Genomic DNA, 25,613 nt, shown 5'->3' with positions numbered 1-25,613 from the left:
TTTCCATTTCATTGCTCTACGGATACAAATCAAATTAAAGATCAGTCTAATTTAGATTTCTGTAGGTGCAAAAATTATTTCTACAAACCAAAATAGCATGCGACATACACATGGAGCAGAGGAAAAGATTAATTCATTCAGCTAAATGGATGAGACAGTCAGTGCATATTTGGGAAGGAAATTGTGGGCTGAAAAAACATACAAAACACACGTTAACATGCACTCAACATTGCCCCAGAGAAATTATTGCTGTTATGCAATTAACCTTGATACCATAGTGCCTATGCTCCAAAAAGTGAATATGGAGGTGCTTCATACTGGATACACTTTCAGTTGTTAGTTTAATGGAATGCTAACTAAGGGAAAATTACATGTACTGTAAAAACTATGGTACAAACCAATGTACTGTAAACACTGTTGACTCGTCTGTCATACAGACAAAATTAATGATGTAGTTTACATGCAATAAGAAGCTCCGACTTGAGCTTCTTTACAACTTTTCATTTGACTAATCTAGTTTAGTTATACAACAACTGTCATAAATGAAATAATTGTACACGACGTATGGAAGAATATACAGACCTTCGTGCAAGGACCATTTCTTACTCTTGCTGGTGGCTCTGATCATGTTCAATGAAGTATAGTGCATCTTCTTTTTTAATCACATCAACACGGCTTACCCTGTTTTTATGTGTGACACCATATATCTTATCTGCAACTTTCACAAGCTCAGGCCTGAATGTAGTAGTTATGAATTGTGTGCTTGCAGTGTCTGCCTGTCGTTTTATCATATCTTTACAGATAATCAAGGTAAACACTATTTGGATCTTGCGTTAAAATAATTCAATTAAAAAGAAACTGATCTAAAAGCAAGCAAAGAATCTAATATATATCTGGAAAATGCAACCAACTCTCAACCAGAACCGACCACAGTAAGCATGCACCAAGAACAAATAAGTGGATTAGAAGTAGGATACTACCAACTGCAGTTCTGTACTGGGGATCTAGTGCTGCATCGATTTCATCAAAAAGATAAAATGGAGCAGGATCACACCGCTGGATTGCAAAGATCAGTGTCAAGGCTACAACTGTTTTCTGACCACCAGATAATTGTTTCATTAATTGAGTCTCACCTTGCCCGGTAAAAGATACCTGCAAGCATCAAGCGTCAAGGAAATGTGCATATATTCAAGAGAAAACATAACTGAAATGGCATTGGCATGTTTTCTCTTAAGGCAAATCATAACTTCACCTTCACTTTGACTCCAATGTACTTCTCTACCCTTGCATCAGAGTCCATATCTCGATTTCCATCATCATCAGGATCATCATCGTCGACCTCACCAGCCTGCAGAGATAATATTTCCTTTTAGATCTTGTTTTAAACTAATAAATTTAAACCAACAAATTTTCACTCATTCCAATTTTAATATTATTTCTAAAAAGGACCACATTCAATTCAACAAAATTTCCTAAATATGAATCCCAGAAGCAAAGCAAAAGGATCCTCAATGCAACACAGAAAAGTTGTATGAATTACTGAAATGGATCATCACAAACTAGAAACAGTAAGAACGAATAATACATGGCAACTATAATTTACTATTTCTATAGCACACTTCCTAAAAATAAAATCATTGTACCTTCTTTTTCTTCATTACTAGGGAACCATGACCACCTGGTACAAGCTCAGCAAAAGCTTCACGAAAGTTTTTGGCCACTCCTTTGAATGTCCTCTCAATAGATTCATCTTTACGTTGGTCTAGCACTGAGATTAATTCCCTAATTTTCTGATACAATTTCACAAGTTAATCTTTTGAATAGCCATCTAGCTTCTCTCTGCTGCCGTACATATAATGATATATTACAAGCACAAATCTCTAAGTCGTGTATCTAAACAAAAGAAAAAATAAATGGCCTCAAACCGAGCACATTTTCATACCTCATCACCAGCATCAAGCTCAGCCTGTCTCTTATGTAGCTCTTCTCTTTGTTCTGTGAAATTGACATACTGATCCAATGCTTTCTTGTTGACATGACTGAACTTTTTAAGGTTCTCATTGCATTTGTGAAGCATTTTGTGCAATTCTTTTAAATTCTTGCGCTTGTTCCTGCATAATGAACAAACAGGCATACTTATATAAAGTAAAAAATGACTAATAGTAAAATTGTACTTGTCCTGGACAAAGAAAAATAAAACATATAAGTAGCAGGAGTAATTGCCTAGGAAACTATACAACCATTCATCCCTGTAATCAATGGGGAAGTGTCTATTTGGTGGTAGTGACTATGTCAAAAAAGTAAAAACTGATTGAAGATTCCTTTTACAATGAGTGGTGAGCAGCACTTCAAATAAAAGCAAATCCGTCAGAAGTTTTTGTAGGAGGTATAGTAAACACTGTAAATATTAGTCTTCCTCAAATGACAGCATAATGCATGTCATATGTGGTTTTATTAACATACATATGTTTATTTTCTGCTTTTTAGGTTTCAACTATAATTTTAGTGTTATTTGATGTTAAACACACACATTTGATCTTGTATCATTTATGTGGTAACTCACGTCATTAATATATTATATGCATGTTATGAGGTAATCTCAACTTAATTGCTGTTTTTAGGCAGCAAATATGTATTTATTTATGATTGTTATACTTTCGTATGGATGCACCCAAAGCAAACCCAAACCCCCCGCCCCAACTTAAAAAAGAATGCCATACCAGCATTTCCAAACCCATGACTTAGATTTGCTTCTATCAGAGACTAGGTAGATCCCATGTCATTTTGACTAAACACAAAAGTTTACTCAAGAATAGAGGTCACAAAATGCAGAGAGTGCAGTGCTTTGCTTTGTTCTTTTTCCAATCTAATAATCTTATTCCTGACTCAGGTCCACATTTCTGTTTCCTTTTAAACTATTGTAAGTCATTGACACTTTTCAAATTCAAGCTAGCTGAAGCAGGATCCATATTCTGTATTCACTGGCATGGCCAGGATCCATATTGATATGAATAATAAAAATAACATCTGAAAAACAATTTTGCACAAAGTCAAGGCTGATGTAAAGTTTTCCCCACTAAATTCCTTGATGATTTTTCCCAGAAGATTGCTTTCCATGTCCATTTCTATTCAGATCCAAGCTAGATTCAGATATTTCTCAGGTAAATTTTTCCTGCTACTGATGCAAATTTAGCCATGAATTTCCAATAATCTGCAAGGCTTTTATCCTCCATATATGGGCGGTAGGATTGGGTAGCTTTATCCTGAATACTTCATAGTTATGACATGGGTTAAAGTGGTCAAAGTCTAAAGACTAAAAGCAATGGCTGCAAGCCCAAATTGCCCCATAACCAGGCCTCTCGAAATCCAGAAGCCTTTAAATCGACAAAAAAAATCCAGACTTTTTAACTTAAATCACAAATTTGAAATTAATAATCCAATAGTTCAATACATCAGCCCTGTGCAACATGCTATTAGATTTGCAATAGATTGTTGGTTTCAAAAATAAATGCAGGTATGTGTTTGCAACCAGTGTAAAATCACAAGATTTTGGTGAAAAGAAGCATGCAAGGGAATTTTTTAGTTGACATAATAGATCACACCATGTGATCCATCATCCTAATGAAGATATTTGTAGATTGTAGGTTAGAGCAGAGTCACAGAAAATGGGAAAAACACATGGAAACCCACATTTTAAACAACCTGCCAAGTGCCACCTATGCCATGCAGATATCCACATTTCAAAGTCCAGTCAAACAAGAAAAAAAACCCATTTGTTTTGTTTGCAAAAACGACGTGTTTAAAATGCATGCAATTCAAACTGCCGGTTTCTTAAATCAGGCCATGAATTTTTGTCTATAAACCCCTAAAAATTGATTTTTTATGGTCTTTTTTTCACTTTCAAAAAGCAAATAAACAAATTTACCGAGTTTCCTGTGCGATTTCAAACATCAAACCAGAATTTTTGTGAAACAATTCACAGCGAAGGATACATTGAGTGAAAAGCATTTGGAGATCCTGAATGAGGTTTTGGATGATTGTGACCATGCTCATTTGGACCAAATGACTGAAAATGCAAGGGCATCAACTTCTGCTGCACGTATCTAGTCATGGCTGCCTTGAAGTATATTCAATTGAAGACTGAAAAATTTATACTTGATGAGAATTATTTTAGAATTTGTTTCCCTTTCTACTATTCCGTGTTTTCCCCATTAAAAACCTGTGCAATTGAATTTCATTTACACTTTTGGTTTGTCATGCCATTGCCATGTAAATAATATGTGACAATGGACTAGTGTTCCTTATATAAATAACTCCTGTCAAGTACATTAAAGATAGGGCTTACTTTTCAAATGCATCTGATGGCAATGAACCTAAGTCGCGGATTTTCTTCATGAATTCTTCTCGTTTTCCCTGAAGAAGGTTTCTTTTATTCAGAAGTTGTTCAAGATCTTTTGCTTCATCCTGAAGTGTCCGTTCATAATTGTCTTCTAGAGCCTGGCCATGGAGAAAGATGGATTATGCTTCTAAAGAAATTCTAAAAAGCAAAAACACAATCAAACAGTTAAACAGGCATACCTTCAATTCATCTTTTCCACTTTTCATTTCTCTTATTTGTTTTGTGTACTTGTCTATTTGGTCCGTGATTGCTGTGCATGCAGAAAGTATTTTAGCAATTTGATAACAATCTCACTAGGCTAGTTAAGGTTATGAACCACTATGCAAAAATATGTTACCTTTTAATTGCTGAGTTGCATCATCAACAGATGCCTTTGCATCTCGTAGCTCCTGCCTTTTAAGCTCAAGCTCAGTCGACAAAGATTCTGAATCAGCAATTGCAAGTTGGGCTTCCAACTCTTGTTGTCGCCTGACAAGATTTGTTGATAGATTTGTTTCAAGTTCACTCCTCCTTGTTTCTGTCTGCCAAAGAAATAAAAAAAACAAATTCTTATAAGACCATATTGCACAATTATTTAAACTGAATATGAAAAGTTTTAGATGCTTTGAAACATCTTTCTTGGAAAGTACATGCCTCAATTCGAGCTCTCTTGCACATAAGATGTTTCTCTTTGAGCTGTGTAATTTCAGGGTTTAGACGAGAAAGAAGAGCCTTCTCTTCTGGGGTCAACTGATCAATAAGGTCTGTACCCATTTCAGCTCGTTTCATGGCCATGCCTGCTTTAAGCTGATCAATTTGGTTACGAGCAGTTGCAAGAAGCTTTTTCTGCAGCAAAAGCAACAATAATAGGGGAATATAAGTAATGTACAAAAGGAAAAAACAGGACTTAGAAGCTTCTGAGTAGCCTCCCTTCTATTCAAGAAAAACTTTGAGCTCCAAAGCTGCATGTAACTATTTATGTTGATCCTATATTATATGACAAATGTCAAAAGATAATTGAGTACAGGCCATGTAGTGATGTTGCATTTCTTTGAAGAGAAACAAAATCTCAAATCAATACAAAATGGACAGTTACAGATCAGAAGACATTAGTTAATGTTACCAAATTGGAACCAAGTATGCATATAGGAGCGTGGGTACAATATATATATATATATGGCCTGAAAACACAATTAAGTTCAGAATACCATATATCATGCAAATGCTAAACAAAAGCATTACAAATTTCAAAATTTGAACTACAATATAGTGATTTAATATCAATTTGTCAAGCCTGAATTCATGATAGATAATCATTGTCAAATATTAAAATAATACAATTAGTAATCAGCATCATATGGGTCGTCATTACGACCAACATCATCATCAACATTAGATGATGCAAGTAGATTAGGAGAACCACATGGATCCCCACTATCTCTCGAACTAAAAGTATGTTGGCTACTCAACTCTTCAAGAAACTAAAGATTGTGCAATTAAAGAAAGATTCAGGTCAGTTCACTCAAGGTCTACATCCCAGAACTTTGTTGCCTCTTCCTTGTACTCATCATCTTTGTGAATAAGAAGGTGCAAGCTGGAATACACATAAACTAGCTCCTCTACATTTACTTGCTGCCAATTGGTTGCACTTCACTAAGTGGCTGAGAGAGTATACCATCCAATTCCATTCAAATGAAGAACTAGCAAGCAACTGAAACAAAGTGAGCTCTCATTAGAGCTGTTAAATTAAAAAATTGTAAATCAAACTTCACATCTGAAAATAGTCATTTCCAAAAAGAAAAAAATCAAACTTAGTGAGTGTGGTAAAAATTAGTAAAACTTAGTTATAATAAAAAAATCATTGTGAATTTTGAGGTGGAATTTATGGCAATTGAAGTACCACCAAGAGTGCACATACTTCTGATACATGTCACGGAGAATGAAAACACTCGACCTTTGGACATTGCAAAATCAGCAAACTCACTTGCAACTACTTCCTCCATATCAAGATCACGGAAGAGTTTGGCAATAGCTTTCCTAAACCCTGTGTTGACTTTTGTATCACAACATGGTGGCAACCTTGTCGATGGACAAGAGAGTAGGGGATGTCTCAAGATCGATGTGGGCTCACGAAACAAGTCATCAGGAACATCAAAGTGGAGATTGCCTGGGAATAGTTGGGAATATAGGACCCCCTACCAAGTTATGATGAGGTAGGGGCAAGTTATATAGGAAGTGGGGCACTCCTCCCCAGCCCCCTATCTCTTCATTGTATTATTTAATAGTCTGTGACTACAAAGAGATCCACCACTCAGCACAAATTAATTGCATCTCTTTGAACAAAGTTCTTCAAGATCATGCCCTTTTTCATCAATGATGGGCTTCATCTTCTCAATCATTGAGTCAATGTCATTGTAAACATCTCTCAAACATGGCTTATTCATGTTAGTAAGTGGATCATTCTTGTGATAGGCTCAATCAAACTAAGAAGATATTCCACAGGATCCCACCAAGTGTCATCTAAGATCATCCACTTTACATTTGCTGTCCTCTCACTATTGGATTTGTAATGTCCCCACTTTCAAATAGAATTTTTTAATAAGAAAATAAATATTTATAAATGCTAAAATAAGAAAAGATGGAAAAATATGTTAATAATCTATTAATGTCAGTAATGTAACCAAAAGCTAATTATTATTACTTATCGGGCTAAATGAGTTACGTATATTACAACCATAGAGACTGACCCAACACAGGTTACGTCCCAATATCTTGGATCATAGCTCCTCAATAAGAATAAAGGGGAGTCCATGTAGAGGATGTGGGGATTACGTTGGTGGAAACGAAAAAAAGTATTAAGGACAAGGGATTACTGGAGAAAGAAAGGACTCTGACACCACTATTGCTGCCTCAGTCCACATCTACACCCTGTCTATCACGATAGGGGTATAAAACAACCAAAAGGAATTCAGAAAGAAGACGCTTCAGGTACGTCTTCATCTCCTAAAGGAATGGTAATAATCGTTGTTAAGATGTTGTAAAGAGTAATACGTATATCTAAAGTATGATAGAAATCACTTCAGTATGTCATGAATGTTAAACCATTTCACACAGCTAATTATAACTGTAACAAATCTACTATGTAATTTTCAGTAATTTACTGTATGTCACCATACTCAGACAAAATAAGGGGATTAAATTATTTATATGCATTGAACCTGTAACCATTTAAATACCAAACCAAGTATTATGTCTATACCGTATTTGTAACAATTCCAATTCATGTGCTACGATAATGTTAAATTCTGTCTCTAATCGAATTCATATTATATATACTAGAAGTATGATCTCATACCAGAAACCGCATAGGAATAACTTTATTGGTGCCTTTAATTCTGTAATTCGAATATCTGTCAATCAGTATAATACGATATTTAAGTGAATAGGTCCTTTCCATTCATTTAGCAACTATAATGTTAATAATATAAAGATTACTGTTATCACAAAAGCTCGCACCCTTGCTGAGCTATCAACTCAGCAACCTTGTGAAACATGGAAACAACTCCAAAGTGTGGAACCTTGCGCAAGGGGGTTGAATCTCCAGAGAAGGCCGGCTTCCTTCTCAATCCAGGTGCAAGTGTTGAACCAACTCAACACTTCAAAACTAACTCCTAGGCCTATCCTAACAAATTGCAGAGGTAAAGAGAAGAGAGAAATGCTTGAAATAAAAGGAGGTGATGCACCAAGAAGAGATTGTTCCTCTCCCTACCCGAAATGACACAAAAAATCAACTGAAACACCCAAGAGATGCACAACTTCAGTTGTATGAGTGATCCCAATGCATGTATGAAGGTTAGAATTCACTGAATGCCAAGAGGGGAGAAGGTTTCCCACAAGTCACACTCAGAAATAAATTTAACACAGCATATATGAGAGAAGAACCACAAAACATACACCTATGATGAAGGTAAGGAAACATACATAGCATACATAAGTTGAAAGTAGGCAAGAATGGTGATTTCAATTAATTATAAAGCTAATGGCCAAACTTATAGTTGCACAAATGCAAGATAAATACAAGAGAAGTGGGAGAGCATGGAATAGCTCAAGCCAGCAGGGAGAGAACCCTATACAATGAGGCTTGACAGCCTTTATATAGAAAATTGGTTACAATAGTGATCATGACCCCTGCATGTCAGTTTGGGAGTGTAGGGAAGTGCATACACTTGACTTCTGTACATGCAAGCAACCTAGCCATACCCTGAAAGGGCAACCCTGAGAAAGTGGATTGACTAACCTTCCAAAGTTAGAGCATGCACACATGACATAAGTCACTACAACAAGCATGGCCACGTACCTCTCTTGATGGAAATCCTGCCAAAAACATTAAATGCACCCCTGTGGCTCCACAAAAGAAGGTGCACAAGTCACAAAAGTCATCAGAGCATTTAAAGCTTTGAGTGTCGATCACGCCATCCGGAAATGTTGCAAGCTAGAAGGAGTTTGGAAGACTTTGGAGACCCGGGTCACCGAAGTTGGGAAGACTTGGGAACTTGGGAACCTGGGGGTTCCGAAGTTGAAGACTTAGGAACTGGGGAAACTGGGGGTTTCGAAGTTTTGGGATTGAAGACTTAGGAACTTGGGAACCTGGGTCATCAAAGCTGGGGGAACTTTGGAGACTTGGGTCACCGAAGTTGGGCGAACTTCGAAGACCTGGGTCGCTGAAGTTGGGAAGACTAGCAACTTGGGAACCTCAGGGTTCCAGAGTTGTGGAATTAAGAACTTGGGAACCTAGGGGTTCCAGAGTTCCGGGGTTGAAAACTTAGGAACTTGGGAACCTTGGGGTTCTGGTGTTGAGGAATTGGGAACCTGGGGGTTTTGGAGTTCCGGGATTGAGGAATTAGGAACTTGGGAACCTGGGGGTTTCGGGGTTGAGAAATTAGGAACTTGGGAACCTGGGGGTTCCGGGGTTGAGAAATTAGGAACTTGGGAACTTAGGGGTTCCAGAGTTTCGGGGTTGAGGAAGAGAAGACTTAGGAACTTTAGAGAGCTGGGTCACTGAAGTTGGGGGAACTTCGAAGATCTGGGTACTTCGGAGACCTAGGTCACCGAAGTTGGGGAACTTGGGAACTTGGGGGTTCCGGAGTTCCGGGGTTGAAGACTTCAGAACTTGGGAACTTGGGGGTTTCGGAGTTCCGAGGTTGAAGACTTAGGAACTTGGGAATCCGGAGTTCTGAGGTTGAAGACTTAAGAACTTGGGAACCTGGGGGTTTCAGGATTGAAGACTTAGGAACTTGGGTCACCGAAGCTGGGGGAACTTCGGAGACCTGGGCCACCGAAGCTAGGGGAACTTCGGAGACTTGGGTCACCGAAGTTGGGAAGACTAGCAACTTGGGAACTTCGGGGTTTCGGAGTTCCGAGGCAATAGAACAAGAGAGCAATGAAGGGAACTTCGTAACCTTGGGTTCCGGAGTTCCGAGAAAGAGAGAGGAAGAGAAGGCTTGGGAAAAGAACTTCTGACAAGACAACACTTCATACTTTATGATTCCATCATCTTCTCTTGGATCAAACTAGGGCAGCGCTGGTCCGTGGAACATATCTCTGATCAGTTCTCACTGATGGACCAAGGGTGTCATAAACTGACAACAATTACCTTAAACACAAATCGTTTCTTGTCTCAATAAGAATGTTTCTGGCAACTAGGTAATGGATTTTATTTAATACGTTAGTGATTAACTATTGGCCACTGTAATTTATGAATATTGATAATTCTCAGTATGGACCCTTTAATTTGGAGAATGTGTTAATGCATAGAGACAATAGACTTCCAAATGATGACACTAAACTAATGCTCTACAATCATAATAATACTAATAAGATACATTGTTCATAAATGCCCTTCCAGGGAAGTGAGGGGATCTGTAGGAGGATATATTGCCCACCCAAGTAGATCACCTACTGCGTAATGATAAACCAATAGGCCAGGAGGGCAAGTGACTGCTCCTGGGCTTGGGTCTGGCAAGGTGAACCACCTCTACCATTCACTGGCTCTCTGGAAAAGGTGATGAATTAATTAATTAAGAAGTCTGAATTGATATGTCTGCCTTCCCAGGGAGAAGGGATCTGTAGGGGGGTTGATTGCCCACCCAAATATACCATCTACTGTGTGAGGATGAACCAGTAGGCCAGGAGGGCAAGTGACTGCTCCTGGGTTTGGGTCTGGCCATGATGAACCACCCTTTTCATCTACTGTCTATCTAGGAAAGGTGAAGAACTAATTAAGAAATTTAACTGTACCATGTTTCTGGAACAAATAGTACAAATGAATCAGCTTACTATTCGACTAAACCCAAATGAACCATTGTGGTTAAATATGTATATGAATCTTCTGCTAATCTTTCACCTGCATATCTGATTTATCTATTTCTGAATTAATTATTGTCTGACTTACTTATTCTGAGGAATATTACAAATATCTTCGTCAATTTCCGCTGTGCAATAAAGTAAATATGAATTTATTGTTTTCAATTAATCTCTTTACTGTTAATCCAATATGGATTTTGTTATTTTCTCTATTTTCTGATTGTTTTTACTTATGACCTCAATTAGGCAAACTTAGCTGTATTCTGTAATTAGGAAGGGACATCACAGGATTGCCTCCATATGGAGCAAGATTGATTGATAATCATATCAGAAGGTGTTTCTTGCACTTTCACAGTCATCTCAAGGCGATTATGTTGGGATGCAAATCTGATCTCAACAACCTTTTTGAAAATAGAACATTAAAAACAAAAAAGAGTGCATATTTAAAACTGAAGCATCATTTATTTTCCCCATCATATTTTGCTAATAAAATGATTGAACAACATCCAAGGAGAAACCATTTGCACGGAGGCATCTTGCAACAGTTTAATTAGTAATCTCTCTAGCATCAATTTTAAATGCCCTCTCTAATGATCTCTTTGCTCTCTTCAAATTAGTGGCCTCTTCTTCATTCCTACCCAACAAAAGCTGCCCTATTCTACAACATCAAGGACAACACTGATATGGGAAGGCAGGAGGCCTTTGTGACCTCTTCTTCTGCTCAAAGGATGTTCTATTCTAAGTACAACTCTTGCAACTGCTTTCTCCTGCTCTCTAATGTATTCTACTATTTTACGAGGTGGGACAAGTGCACCTTTGATTCACCTTCCAAGAATGGCACACAAATGGGCATTCACCCATCGTACAAACTTGTATACCTCTATTAATTTTTTTTTTATATTTTACATTTTATTTTTATTAAATGCAGGTTATCAACAATTAAATATAAGATGATTATCTTGACAAGAAAAAATACTAAAATTTATTTAATTTTTTTTTTTTAAATATGGTGCACTAGAGAAAAGAATCTATGTCAAGATGATATAATACTTCTCTAATTTGGATAAATAATGGCATATAGTGTATCATTTGTACATGCCTCCACAAAGGTGAACATGAATCAAATTTGAAGGATGGTTGGTTGACCGAGCTCAAACTAGTTGCAATTGCATATGTCACTAGCTAGATAATGGTTGGTCAACATAGCCACAAGTTGTTTGAAAATAAATAAACAACAATCGCAAACATTGAACAGTATCTATATGTCACTAGCCAAATAAATTTTTATTTTATTATTTGAGAGTTTTATTTCACAAATAAAATCTCTAATTGGATATTTCAACATTGCACTTGTTATTGATACTCAATCGCTGATCTATGAATGCTTGTATATTTCAACATTGTTAGTATTAAATTATTCAAATTTTAAATGAACCCCAAAAAAACCTTAAATTTTCTGGCTTGAGCTTCAAGTTCAGCAGCCAATGCAGAGGTATGAAGTGATTCAAATTAAGTTTGAACTCATCCAGAACATCAACAATCAACAAGTATGAGGAAGCAGCAGCTAATAAGACGTTAACGAAACCCACAAAGAAATAAAATTAAAATGCACTTGTTTGGAAATTGCGTTGGCATGTTTTTCATCTTTTTTCCTTAATGGATAAAAGTTGTGGTGCAAGCAAAATGACAATGTTATGGCTTGTTTGGTCAAAAGAGTAAAAAAAAAACCCTTCAAAACTCCTCTCTGCAGGTCAAAACGATCAGGATTCAGCCTGGAATCACCACATTGTCACAAATATCAAGCAGATTCAGCAGGCGAGACTTGAAATTCATTCAAGTGGGAAAAAAATGTACCCTTAAAGATATTAGTTTTCCACAATCCATATTAGTAATTATGTTCGCTTCTGGTTTTGATTGTGTGTGTTTGTTTGCATCAACGTTTCGGATCACACTCTGTGACCCATCATCAGGATGATAGAAAGCTCAAGGAGAAGAAAAATGTACCCTGGTTGAACCCATAGTCAATTTGGAACAGAAACTGATTCCAAGAAATTTTGTACCTGGAATTGGCCTTAAAATGAGGTAATTCAGTAAATTAACACTATCGAATACCAAAGGATAAGACCAGAAGAAAGTGGATGAAGGCATGAACTTGGCCAAGGCAAAAAGCCTTGATGAATGTTCAAATCAGCAGCAACACCTTGGCAAGTTGCAAGTTCCAAGTTGAAAATCAAGGTCATCTTTGAGGGATCAGCAAAACTCAATGGGTCAACTAGCTCTAGAATCTGACCACAAGAGGAAAGATACAAATTAAACAGCTATGACAAAACCCAGCAGACACATTTTTCTTGGCCCAATCTGAAGAAGACTGATTTTGACAGCTACCAAATTTGACAGTCAGACAGTACACATTCAGCAGCTCCAGAAGGTGCCAAAATAAGCCAAAATACATCTGATGGTTGCTGAGTGTGTCCAGTTACAGAGTTCAAAAAATAAGCCACCTGGAATGCAAGATGTATCATTTCTTATCTTGACACTTGAGATACCGTCTCTTTGAAATCTTCTGCAACTGTGTGTTGTCATTTTGCAAGCATAAATGTCTGTTAGAACAATGCAAAACCATTTAGAAGGAACAGAATTGCAGCAGAGCACGGAAAGTGCATAATTGTTTTTTAAGTAGAATGGCTATAATTGTAGATATGTTGTTGATGTCTCCCAGTTGTCTTTAAATTCTCCATAGTTAAGCTTGGCTTGTAATCTTACAGATTTGATAATTACAAAGGAGAAACAGACATCTGTAATGGAGTTTTCACCCCTAGTGGGTTCTCTACAATATATCTTGTATTCATATTGATATCTTAAGTTTAACTGTAATCTCCTTTTCATGCTTCAGTTTTGTTCCCTTCTATTTTTTTACACCACTGACAAAACATTCTAACTCAACACAAAAGCTGACTTCGTTAGCAAAACACTAAGGAACAGAAGGATTTCTGTTAGAAATTTATCATATATAATTCAGATTTTTTTTGAGGAATCAGAGATTAGTATAACCATGTTAATTATGAATCACAAACATCAGAGTTGTAGCAGGAATTTATCTAGAATTACCCCCATTTTATATACAGAAAATCCAAAAATCAAATTTGCATATTGCATTAACAAAAACAAGTCCAAAAACAAAAAATGCATTAAGACATAAATCAATAAAACTAAAAGCGATGCCACCTTAAGTATTTCTCAGGTACCTTTTTTTCAAGAGACTTAGAGATAGATGTGCGCTGTTTTGTTGCATTAGCAATATCATGCTTAAGCTGCTCTAACTCAGATTTATGATGACCTCTTTTAGCATCCATTTTCTGCTGATCACCAACAATTGTTGTGATCCTCTGGTCTATCTGTAAGATTAGTAAAGGATTTCTTGCTTCTATCATAAAAGTAAGGCATGTCTACAAAAGCATCATATTGTTTTTGAAAGATGCAACATTTAACATTTATTGCTTATCAAGATAACAACCTAAGACATCATGCGGAAAGGTAAATTTCAGAGCCATTGTTGAAAGAACACGTGAAAATCAGTTTGTCTTGCAAAAAAGGATCAAGCATGAAAATCTTAGCCTCATCTATTATCTTATATGTGGATGATCAACATTAAAACAGGCTCTTTTATTAGATCTATTCTGCCAGTAATACAGCATCAATTACCATGACTCGCATAAATTACAAATTAAAGAGCAGCATACACAGGGACACAGTGAACAAATCCAGAAATCATTACTTTTTTACAACTGAGCGGTAAAATTACAGGTGGCATCCAACTGTCCTAAGCATAGGTTTGATTCTTAACCTCCCAAACTCAAGTAGACTAGAAATAATCTCATTCTGAACTAAAACCCATCTTGTATAAAGCACTGTGTAGAACACTAATAACTTTGCATCAGATCAACTCATCATTTATTACAATATATTATATTATTAAACTATGCTATGCCATCATTTAACACAATATAGAATTATACCAACATACATCACATTATATATGTTGGTAAGATAATTCTCCACAGCGGCATTAATTATCGGATGGGGTGCATTAGGTCATTTAGATGAAACTGAGCAAATTGTACTAGAAACTTGGTTCCAGATATATTCCTGAGAACACTCCAAACAATTTTTTGTGATCTCCCTCCAAAGTTCATGTTGAATACACAAGTTTTTACCAAATACTGACACATGCTCGAAATTTTAAAAGCAACCAATTCTAATTACTTTAAAATCATTTACAAGTTGTTTACTTGGTGTTAAAGGTGTTTATTGCTCCATTCTTCAATCACTATACCTTAACCAAATTAATCAACAAACTATGACCCATTTTGAAGATATATTTTGAAATCTGTATTGTTTTTACTAATCAACAAAATTCACCTTAGATTCTCACTATAAGAGAATATTCTGTATGTAAAGTTAATACTTAATTGCTTCCTTAAAATTAGTAATTATTATTTTTTTATAGTCACCCTCATTTCTTCAAAAAATTGTGAGCATTCTACTGTGTTGTCAATATGAAAGATAAAAAAAATGAAAGAACAATTGTGTTAAAATGTCATGTCCCCCTTCTTTAAATTAAGATAAATAATAATATTATTAAGTTGGGGCCCAATAATCTCTAATTTTAAGGGTTGTAGGAGTTGATGATCAACCATAGGAGCCAAGAATCATTTGCAAGCAAAACACCTATCACACAAAAGAGATCAATTAAAGATCGTATGCTCTAAAACAACCAGAGAATTTTGTATTGTTGCACAAAAGAATGATTGGGATGCAATTACAATGAACGAATGAATCCTTATAAAGGATGAATGAAACCCTAAGTACAAACCCCAATGCTAAAATTAGGAGAACTAAAGCAATGCAAAGTAGGAGCTAAATTAAGTTCAACTACATCTAGAACACCAAAAAAGAAAACTCTAGATTTTAAAAAAGTAACTAAGATTAGCTTAAGTGAAAAAGTAATAATGGACCTAATTAATAAATAATTATATTAATGTCCTAATTACTCCAACACCCCCCTTAAGATTAACTTAAGGATAAGCTAAAGAGAAAATGATGAATGCATGAATGAGTCCCGACAATTAGGCCTGATCAGGTACTCATGTACAAACCAATGCAACTCTCAAAAATGGAGAAAATGAGAAAACTTAGTGGGACAAAACTCCTCCCCAAAGAGAGAAAAAGAAATAACAAGATGATGCGTGGAGGAATCAATGATACTCTCCAAGAACTACATACATCATGTATATACAATCAAGTATCCCTCCATAGGAAGGAAAGAGAGAGACATAGCCCCCCCATAATGTATAATGTCCTGCAAAAATGGTAAGTGCTTGATGACAAAACATAGTCCAATGTCTACAAACAACAGTTCTCCCCTTGGGAAGAAGATAAACCAAGTACAGATGCAAGAAAGGTACTACTATCTCTAAAATTGGAGGAGCAAATTGAGATTTTAATGCACATTCAAGCAAGAGTTGATAAGCATTATGTCAGAAATTAGGACACATTTCATGCCCGTGCTGATTGCTCCCACAATATTTACACCTACAACGCTTATACACAATTCACTCCTCAAAATAATTTCCAAAAGAGAGATGAAAACATAAACCCTCAATACAAATAGAGACTTGATTCTCATGAAGCCCAAAAGGACAAGATTGTGATCTCTGACTATTTGATGAAAATTCTACAAAAAAGGACCTGAGATATGAATAGGGGACTCCGAGAGCTTTCCGACAATGTTTAGTTTTCGAAAAACAAAGTTCGAATGTGTGCAAATTATGGCCCCAAAAGCGTGAAAATGAACACTGACTTTGGAGGCTTGGAACAGCAAAATTGGTGCAAAATCTAATCAAACAAGCACCATGAGCAAATTGGTGCTAGAAAATTTCTACCAATATCTCGCTTGCCCAATTTCGACTCTATAAAACGAAGTTATGGGCAAAAAACCAATTGCATATCAAAAAGTTTGAAGAGGGCCACTGGTATGCTGATGATGTCACAAGGAATATTTCTAGAGTATTCTTGATGCTTGAAAAAGTTGCTTGTCACAAGAATATTCTTATTCCCTACTGGAATATGCTCAACTACTAGAATGGTTCGTCCTGTGTATTGGATTGGAATATTCTCTCCTTGTAAAGTGTGCTAGAATTTGCATTAGAGGATGGAATATTCTCCAGTCTAGAAATTACGCTTGAAAATCAAATTATGCATATGACAGTGTACGTACAAATATGGGGGCCCCAAATTTTGCCTCGATTTTCATACCCTCAACCAGAAACACCCAAAACTTCAACTACACAAATTTTGATGAAATAACAATCGATCTATAAGTTTTGGGATGTTGTGAATGAGATGACAACCTTCAACTAAAATCACTCAAGGTTGGATCCCTCAAGCATATCGACAGGAACTTGACAGATCTACTCTGATACCATGTAGAAGTTGATGATCAATCACAAGAGCCGAGAATCATTTGCAAGAAAAACACCTATCACACAAAAAAGATCAAACAAAGATTGTATGCTCTATAACAACCATAGAATTTTGTATTATTGCAAAAATCAATGATTGGGATACAATTACAATGAATTAATGAATCCTTATAAAGGATGAATGAAACATTAGGTGCAAACCCTAATGCTAAAATTAGGAGAACTAAAGCAATGCAAAGTAGGAGCTAAATTAAGCTCAACTACATCTACAACTAACGCTAGAATAGCAAACTCTAGATGATAAAAAAACACCAAGTTTAGCTTAAGAGAAAAAGTAATAAAGGACCTAATTAATAAATAATTAGATGAATGTAAAAATAATATTATTATGATTAAAATAAAAAGGTATTTTTAAACAAGTATTAGAATAAAACTATTTTTAAATACTTGGGAGGAAATTTAGAATGCAAGGGCCCAATTTGAAAAGGTGTATCAAGGAGGTGCTTATCTTCATTTGAATCATTTAAGTAATCGTTTTTGCATCTAATTTTCAAATTTCAGCAATTTCTTCAATCTAGTGCCTCCAAGGATGAAAACCTTTTTTTGTTTGGCATTTGAGAGGACAAAAACCCTCTTGTATTCAAACATTTTGGATCAAGAATGAAAACCCTTGCTTCCAATCTTTAGGTAATTCCATCCGTCAATCACAATTGTGCTATTTTTTGGAGGATTTGGAGATATTTTCAGCTTGCTACAGTAGTGCTACCATAGTTCGAAGACTCTAACTTGGAAAATACTCGGCACACCCAAAATTTGTGACTCAAGAAAAACTCAACAAAAAACTCTGCAACTCAAAATTTGCTTAAATTTCTTTAAAAACACTTTTCTCTTTTTGCAAAATTCAATGACAAAATGTATCCAATGAGCACAAATTGTTTTCTATTAAATTTGATTTATCTAAATAGAAAAAGGCAGAAAATGGATGAATTCACATACAATGAATTTTCCTCGTGGACTCGTCAAGTTTTTTCATTTTTTAGTCTCAAAAAAACAGCAAGTTTTTCAGTGAGTTACTCGCCACCAGAAAAAAATGGCAAGTATTCACCAAGTATGCCATCTATGGATGCTACAGTACTTTTTGCAAGTAAAGTCATCTTTCTTGCCAAAGCATGATTGAGGATTTTTTGGTGAACTATCAGAATTTTTGGGGAATTTTCTGGAAATCATCTAGGGCAATTTGAATTGTTAGCTTCATCCAAGCTGGCAGCCACACTTGGAGGTACAAAATCAATATTTGACATCAATTCAGATATTCCAGCCACTACCCTATATCATTCCAATTATCATTAGCAGGTCAAAGTAGCGCGCTACCCTTTTGCAGAAGGAAACATAATTATTTTGAAAATTTTGAAATCAGAAATTGTCATTTATTGAAGGGATTGCAGCACTGTCCTAACCCTATTACAGCCATCAACATTCAGCAAGTGGAGTGCCATTCTTGCTTGGAGCTGGAAATTTATGGTTACCAGCCAGATCCAAGGTTATTACAGTCAAACATTGATATTTCAGTTGTCAAAGAGGCTACTGTACAACAACTCATACACTAGAATAGCTTGTCCGGTTCTGTTTTCCACCCTAGCAAGGAATAAATCAGGGGTTTAGGATCTAATTTGTCTTTACCAAGCATCAACAATTTTTTTGGAGGGTTTGATCAACATTTTTGGAAGGATTTTGCAAGGGTTGTTGTGACGTTCTCACACATCGCCCCATTGCAAATGGGGACCCCCACTTTTTCCCGCTTTCTAGGATAGTAGTAGAGTCATTATGCTATTAGCCTTTGCGTCAAAGAAACGAGACTCGGACTCGGCTCGGCCGACTCGAGACTCGGAATCAGACTCGGGAAAGTGAAAAACTCAAGAAATTTAGAGATTTTTAAAGATTTTGGACCCCAATCTATGTCTGGCCGAGTCTGGCCGAGTCCAGGCAAGTTTGGACCCCAGACTCGGCCGAGTACGAGTCCGAGTTTGCTGAACTCGTGGGGGGTGACTCGGACTCGGACTGGCTGAATTTGGGCGATTTCTAGTGATTTTCGTTTCTCTTCTTTGCGTTGAAAAAGTGTAGTGGGTCAAAAGTTAATCAAGTCAGGTTTGTCTCTTTAGGATGAAGTGAAGTCAGTCAATTATCAAGGCTTATGGTAGAAAAACATTGAATAGAAGAGGTCAAGTTGAAAGAGGATAGAAGGAAGTTTGATGAAGGAGTCCCTTAGATCAAGTTCAATCAACTATGCAAAGCCTCCTTCGTCATCCAAGTGGTCTGATTGCACTTCATTAAGATATAGGTTGCAGGGGAGAAGTTTGGCTAAGTACATGAAAATTTCCATTGCTCCTTCTTAGGAGCGAACTTCCTCCCCAAGCCTTCTATGACATCTAAAACATCATGTGGTCATCATATGTTACCTTTGTCAAAAGATGAATTTAATTCTCGGCCAGCAACCTTGAATTTGACTAAGAGGTCACTTCCTCTGCTCCCTCTCAAGAGCGAACTTGACTTCCTTTGCTCCCTCTCAAGAGCGATCTTCACTTTCTTTGCTCCTTCCTAGGAGCGATTTGGGCTTCCTTTGCATATTTAAGGGCGATGAACAAATCTAGAACCTTCACCTTCGTGTTGGTCATCAAAAGGATCAAATTGATCACGATTTTGACAAAGGGAAGGATGGAGATAGTGATATGAAGTGACTTCCTTTGGTCCCCTTTAGGAGCAACCTTGACTTCCATTGCTCCTTCTCAAGAGTGAACCTACCTTCCTTTTCTCTTTCATGAGAGCGAAGTAGCTTCCAAGGCCTTCCTTGAGGGTAATTTGATGCATCTAAGCAGATGAAACGAGGGCAAAGTGATGACATCAAGGGATAATTCCAAGGCAATATCAAGATTCAAGGTTAAGAGGAAGTCAACATATACACCTTGCACCTTCATGGCTTTCAATGTTGAGACATTCAAGAGGATAGTTTCAAAAGAGTTAATCAAAGTTAGAAGATCAGCTTGAACAACATGATATAATTTGGAAACACGCGTTCATCTTCATCACTGATTAAGCTTGATAATGTTGAGTATCAAGATATATTATTCAATACTCATTCACGACGATGAATACAATGCACAAGTGCAAATTGAGGGGGCATCCTAGTCACCATTCCACCAATCAGGAGGTTCCACATCAACATGTCCAGATGCAATGTACCTAATTCATCCATGGAGGCACAAACTCCAATGTACCTACCATCACTATCTATTGGTCAAACATTCTAAAGAAGACGTGTCTAAATATTGTAATTATTTCATTGGCTAAGAAGAGTTTGTTGTAACAAACCCTAATTAGAGTTTTCATCTTGTAATCTTGGCCATTGATCTGAAATCAATCCTAGCCACTCATTGTAATGAGCTCTCTATATAAGGCTCAAGCTTCTCATTTGTAAAGGTTAATAGAGAATAGTTAGTAGTTCGATAACAAATAGCGACTAGAGTAGAGTAGGAGGAGAAGGCAAAAATTGTTGCCAAAGTTGTAAATAAACTTCCTTTTCATTGAAGTTATGGTGGAATGTGTTGTTTCTTTACAAGTGCATGGTTTCTTGTTGGATCTTTATGTTAGATGAGTGAAAGAACTTTGTGCGTGACCAATGGTGGAATTCATATATCCATACCACTAGCAATTTGCTGATTGTAAGTTTGCCTTGTGTGGTCAACTGGAATTCTTAACGAGTTTAACTTCAATTGCTATTCACACTTTGATATGTATTGCCTTGATGGTATCCCTATTGTTGATAGTGATTTGAACATCATTTTACTCTCCTTAGAAGATTGCACTAAGCTTTGTGGAGTTGTTGCTTTGCATGTCAAAGCAAGGCTTAGTCAAGTTTCAACAAAGATTGTCCATCGTTCCTACATTCTTAGACTCCTTAAACCCTACGTCTTTTGCCATTTTTCATTCTCCAAGCAAGGAGTTAGAATCTAAGCTCCAGCAATTCAAGCATTCAAAGTTCAACGTAAGTCCCCTTGGATTACCAGCAATCACATCAACCAACTATGCTTATCCACAAGTTGTGAACCGACATTAAGAACCTTGAAGTCTTCCAATTGATCACACAGTTTAGCATTTGGGAGGAGTTTGTTCAAGAGAGGATAAGATACTTTTGGGTATTTTATTCTGTGTTTGATTGTGCATAAAAAACACATCAACAGGTTTCAGATCTGATTTTCCATTCCAAACTGGTTGTACAGGTCGTGAGTTGTAATTTCATCATCGTGCTTTTGCTACAACAGCTGCAATTAATAAAATTCTAGTTTGTTTCTTCTAAATGATGTTTCCAATTAGTTGATGGCTGTTTACATTAGACTTGACTATCATTATTATTTCAAAAGTTGCATACCAGTTGTTCATGGTCAAATAAGTTCAAATCAGCAAGCATACTTGTGGAAGATTGTTCTTTGCATGCTATTGATGTATTTGAGGGTTTATAACAGCATATGAGAGTTTGATTCTTGTGTTCCAGCCACTTCTATAAATTTTCAGTTCACTGTTTTAGGTTGTGTTGCTTTCAAAAATCAGAAAAACACAAAAAACAGGTGTTGCAGAAAATTACACTTCATAGCATTCTCTGACTTTGTGATGAAACCCCTCTTTGATTATTTGCAACACACTCTTTAAAAAGTGCCTCAAAAGATTTACTATGTACAATGAAGTATATACAATAAAATTACTCAGACTATTTTAACAGGAAACTCCCATTGTTGCTTTATTTATTGACTTTGATAATTCAATAGAAAACCCAACTCTTTAAGCTCAGTCAACCAATTAAATGTAATTGATTAAATCATTATATCAGAAAAGCAGTAGTTCTTGTTTCTTGATTAGACTGTGTATGTTTATTTGCATAACAGTCTAGTCCAGAAACAAGAACAACTATTATGGATTGTGGAAAACTAATAATCTTAATCAGAAAAGTTTTCTAATGAAACCTTATAATGATAACATAAATATCCCTTTTTCATTGTCAACAATTAAATTTTTGTAGGGCATTCCAAATCAGAAAGGCTCTGAATATACTTGACCTCTTGCAATGACTCCAGTACTTGCTTATACAAGCTTGGACATCTCCCATTAGAAATTCTTTAATAGAAGACAGAGCACATTCCCATCAACATGTACATTATATGATGATATCGGACATGACAGAGATATCTACAACTATAACTAGTTTTATAAAATTCGAACCGAATGCAATAAAACAAAGCTAAGAGATATTACCTTAAAATACTTCTAGAAACATGTATCTAAACAAATAAACACATAACCTTGGTAGGTCTTTCCTGTTAAGATTTTTTACCATGAATTTCTCAACTAGTGTTCTCACAGTGATCACTCAACAGCGGCAGCATCAGATCCAGACCTTTGAATAGCAGAGAGATCAGCATGAATAGGACATGTTATGTAGGAGAAAAACAACCAGTTATATAGGATGCATGAGTCGTCTTTGAGTTCAGCACCTAGTTAACTGTTTGAGACTTGAGTAAGTTGTTGAATGGGAGTTGTTAGTTGATACTATCTTAGCCTCAACTACTTTGATTGGGAGTTGTTAGTTGTTAGACCATGTTGATTAATTAGTCAGCCTAGTTGATTGATCAGTCAAGCACGGTGTCACTCCAGTAAGCTGTAATCTTAACTTGGAACCTTCCTTGACACCTTATTGACTTTGTCTTAAATTGATTCTTCGTGCAATTGTCTATTTTAAGCGCACATCTATAATTCTCTAATGTTAAAGTTTTGAGCTAGTGCAGCGTATTTCTTTTCAAATTTAGTGAAAAGTGAAAAGACAGTTGCAGGCTTGAGAGTACAATAATGTGTATTTGTTGTTCATAACTTCAGCAGTATGTTTTTGTAGAATCACATTTTTATTTTAATTTAAGTTTTTTCTGTTTGAACTTTTAAGCTATCTAGTTTTGATATTAAATTTTCTGAGTACAGAATATTCTTAAATGGTCTGAAAATTAACATGGGATGAGAGCATGCAATCTTCCACCTGTCAGAGGAAGGTGTCAGGAGATTCAGTAAATATAATGCCCTTGCTTGAGTGATTGAAGTGATCCAAAGTCAAACCTATGAGAAGTTGTAGGATGGGATGCCCCAAGATCTCCAGTGATTGGCATATTGATCTAAACCTGTGATAGGCTATTGATTGCAGTTATTTCCATCTGATCTATTTGGTTTTGCTTTGTTCTAGGAGCCACAAGTATGGCTAATCTTGGTCCCATATAGTATAATTGTCTACAGGATGCTTCCAACTTTATACCTTGGAAAAGTGGATCCTAGATGCTACTGGAGGAGGTTGATCTTTGATCTTTGGTGTTTTGTGAAGACGAGTTGGCCAAATACAACACAATGTCAGCCAAGCTGAAGTGAATCATCCTTGATTTAGTGGAGGACCATTTGATCCCTCATATCACAAATACGAAAAGAACAAACGAGATGTGTGATGCCTTGATTGCTTTATACCAAAGTGTTAACATTTCCAACATGATGCTACTGAAGAACAAGCTTAGTGCCACATGAGTGCTACAATGTCAAAACTTATGAAAATCACTAAGCTTTAAGATCAACTTATTGTCATCAAGGTGAAGGTAGATGATGAATCATTAATGCCCATAGCCATAAATGAGTTCTCAACATCCTAGGACTTGTTTGTTCAAAATATCTATTCCCATGAGAAGCTTCGGAGCTTTTATCCAGAAGGAGAGCAAATTGGGGACATTTTCAATAAGCATGAGGGAGAATTAAAAGCTAGCCCTCATCGGGAAGATGAGTAGAGGTGGTTTGACAGGTCTTGAGAAGGGTTAGATGATGAAGGAAGATTCTAGTTCTTTTCAAGATAGGAAGAAGATAAGCAAATATCTAAGTCTTTCAAAATCCAAGAGAAAGGCCACAAAATCTGAGTACATTGTCTGAGTACAGAATCTGCTTATCATGGTCTAAAATTAAAAACTCCTTGGTCTATGCACTTGGATAATTCCTACAGCAATGTGGATTAAAGGATGCTATAAGTCATCATCATTATCATCAATCAGAATAAAAGGTACACCAAAGGGATGGGAGGTTCTTTTTTAAACCTGGCCAGAGACTTTAATCTCAGGTAGATACATCTGAAATATCATATTGAGCTAGCATATTGGGAGAGAAAGGGCAAAGAAGCATAAAATCTATCAAAGAAAAATTGGAAACAGCAAGGAATGCAAAGGGACAAAGGAAGCTTAGATCTGGGAAGGGGATCTTTGTTCCCGAGGAGCAATGAGGTCCTTAATTTTGATTGTTATGGGCAATGCCCCTAACAAAAGGTGCATGACCAAGCACCAAATTAATCAATCTAAGATAAAGTTATGCATCAAGAAACCAAGTTATCTTTGCTAGAGTCAACTAAATTAATGGAGAAATGGAGGCAATGGAAAGGAGGTTTTGTGGAAGCTCATGGGGCGTTTGAGGGCATTGGGATAATACGAAATCCCAATTGAGTCACAGTTGAACCTATTGTTGATGAGAATTGCTCGCACCTGGTCAAAGCTAAGGTACATTGGACGAATGCAGACATTTTCTTGGTGAATGTTTATGGTATAACAAATACAATAGCAATGGAGTTGTGGGAGAGGCCTTCCAATGTCATTTGTACCCTACAAGACTAAAAAATATTATTGGAGGTGATTTCAATGCGATATTGGATGGAATGGAAAAGAAAAGAGGATGCAATACCATGTCCCAGGTCCCATTGGATTTCTACACTTTGTCAATGATAATAATCTTAATGATATAATTCTGAAAAATGGAACTTTCACTTTGACTAATAGGAGAGGGTTTACATGCATTGTAGAGAGACTTGATAGCTTTCTGTCGAAGGGGAATTGGGAAAAATTCCAACTAATTTGAAACAAAAAACCTATCCCTATCTAGCTCAGTCCATTTCCCAATTTTGCTTGAATTTACACTAGACAAAACACCAACCAAATGCCCCTTTTAATTTGAAAACATGTGGTTGAGGGATGAATACTTGTATAAAAAGGTTCGGCAATGCAAGTGAGTAGACCAAATCCAAGGGGCTCTCAGCTGTCTGAGCTATCAAGGAAGCTTCAATATGTCAATCTGCAACTTAAAGAATGGAACAATAAAAGGATTTTTCAAGATAAAGTTATAAGAAAAGAGAGATTTGTATCCAAGACAGAGGCTAGTACAGACGAAACTACTAACAATGCAGCTCGAAATCAATCCCTCAATGAGAGTTGCTTTACCTTGTGGGAAAAGCATTTGAAAAAAGTGTGGTTGAATAGGTTAATCTGTCTAAAGGGGTTAGGAAG

At 36.4% G+C, this 25,613-nt stretch overlaps 1 protein-coding gene across 1 annotated transcript in view; it reads right to left on the bottom strand.

Annotated features, from left to right (window-relative positions):
- Positions 1-229: 229 nt before the first annotated feature.
- LOC131066381 (structural maintenance of chromosomes protein 3) overlaps positions 230-25,613 on the bottom strand; it is a 152,014-nt gene continuing 126,630 nt past the window's right edge. The window contains exons 19-28 of the mRNA XM_058001134.2: positions 13,987-14,138; positions 5,033-5,224; positions 4,737-4,920; positions 4,579-4,649; positions 4,346-4,497; positions 1,943-2,111; positions 1,644-1,790; positions 1,253-1,348; positions 978-1,152; positions 230-793 (exon numbers count right to left, since the gene is read on the bottom strand). Of these exons, the coding sequence (XP_057857117.1) occupies positions 603-793; positions 978-1,152; positions 1,253-1,348; positions 1,644-1,790; positions 1,943-2,111; positions 4,346-4,497; positions 4,579-4,649; positions 4,737-4,920; positions 5,033-5,224; positions 13,987-14,138 (1,529 nt within the window). The 3' untranslated portion in view covers positions 230-602. The remainder of the gene's footprint in view (positions 794-977; positions 1,153-1,252; positions 1,349-1,643; positions 1,791-1,942; positions 2,112-4,345; positions 4,498-4,578; positions 4,650-4,736; positions 4,921-5,032; positions 5,225-13,986; positions 14,139-25,613) is intronic.

This window comes from Cryptomeria japonica, chromosome 3, assembly GCF_030272615.1.
Source record: "Cryptomeria japonica chromosome 3, Sugi_1.0, whole genome shotgun sequence".
Classification (NCBI taxonomy): Eukaryota; Viridiplantae; Streptophyta; class Pinopsida; order Cupressales; family Cupressaceae; genus Cryptomeria; species Cryptomeria japonica.
This window is presented reverse-complemented; position numbering and strand designations above follow the sequence as displayed.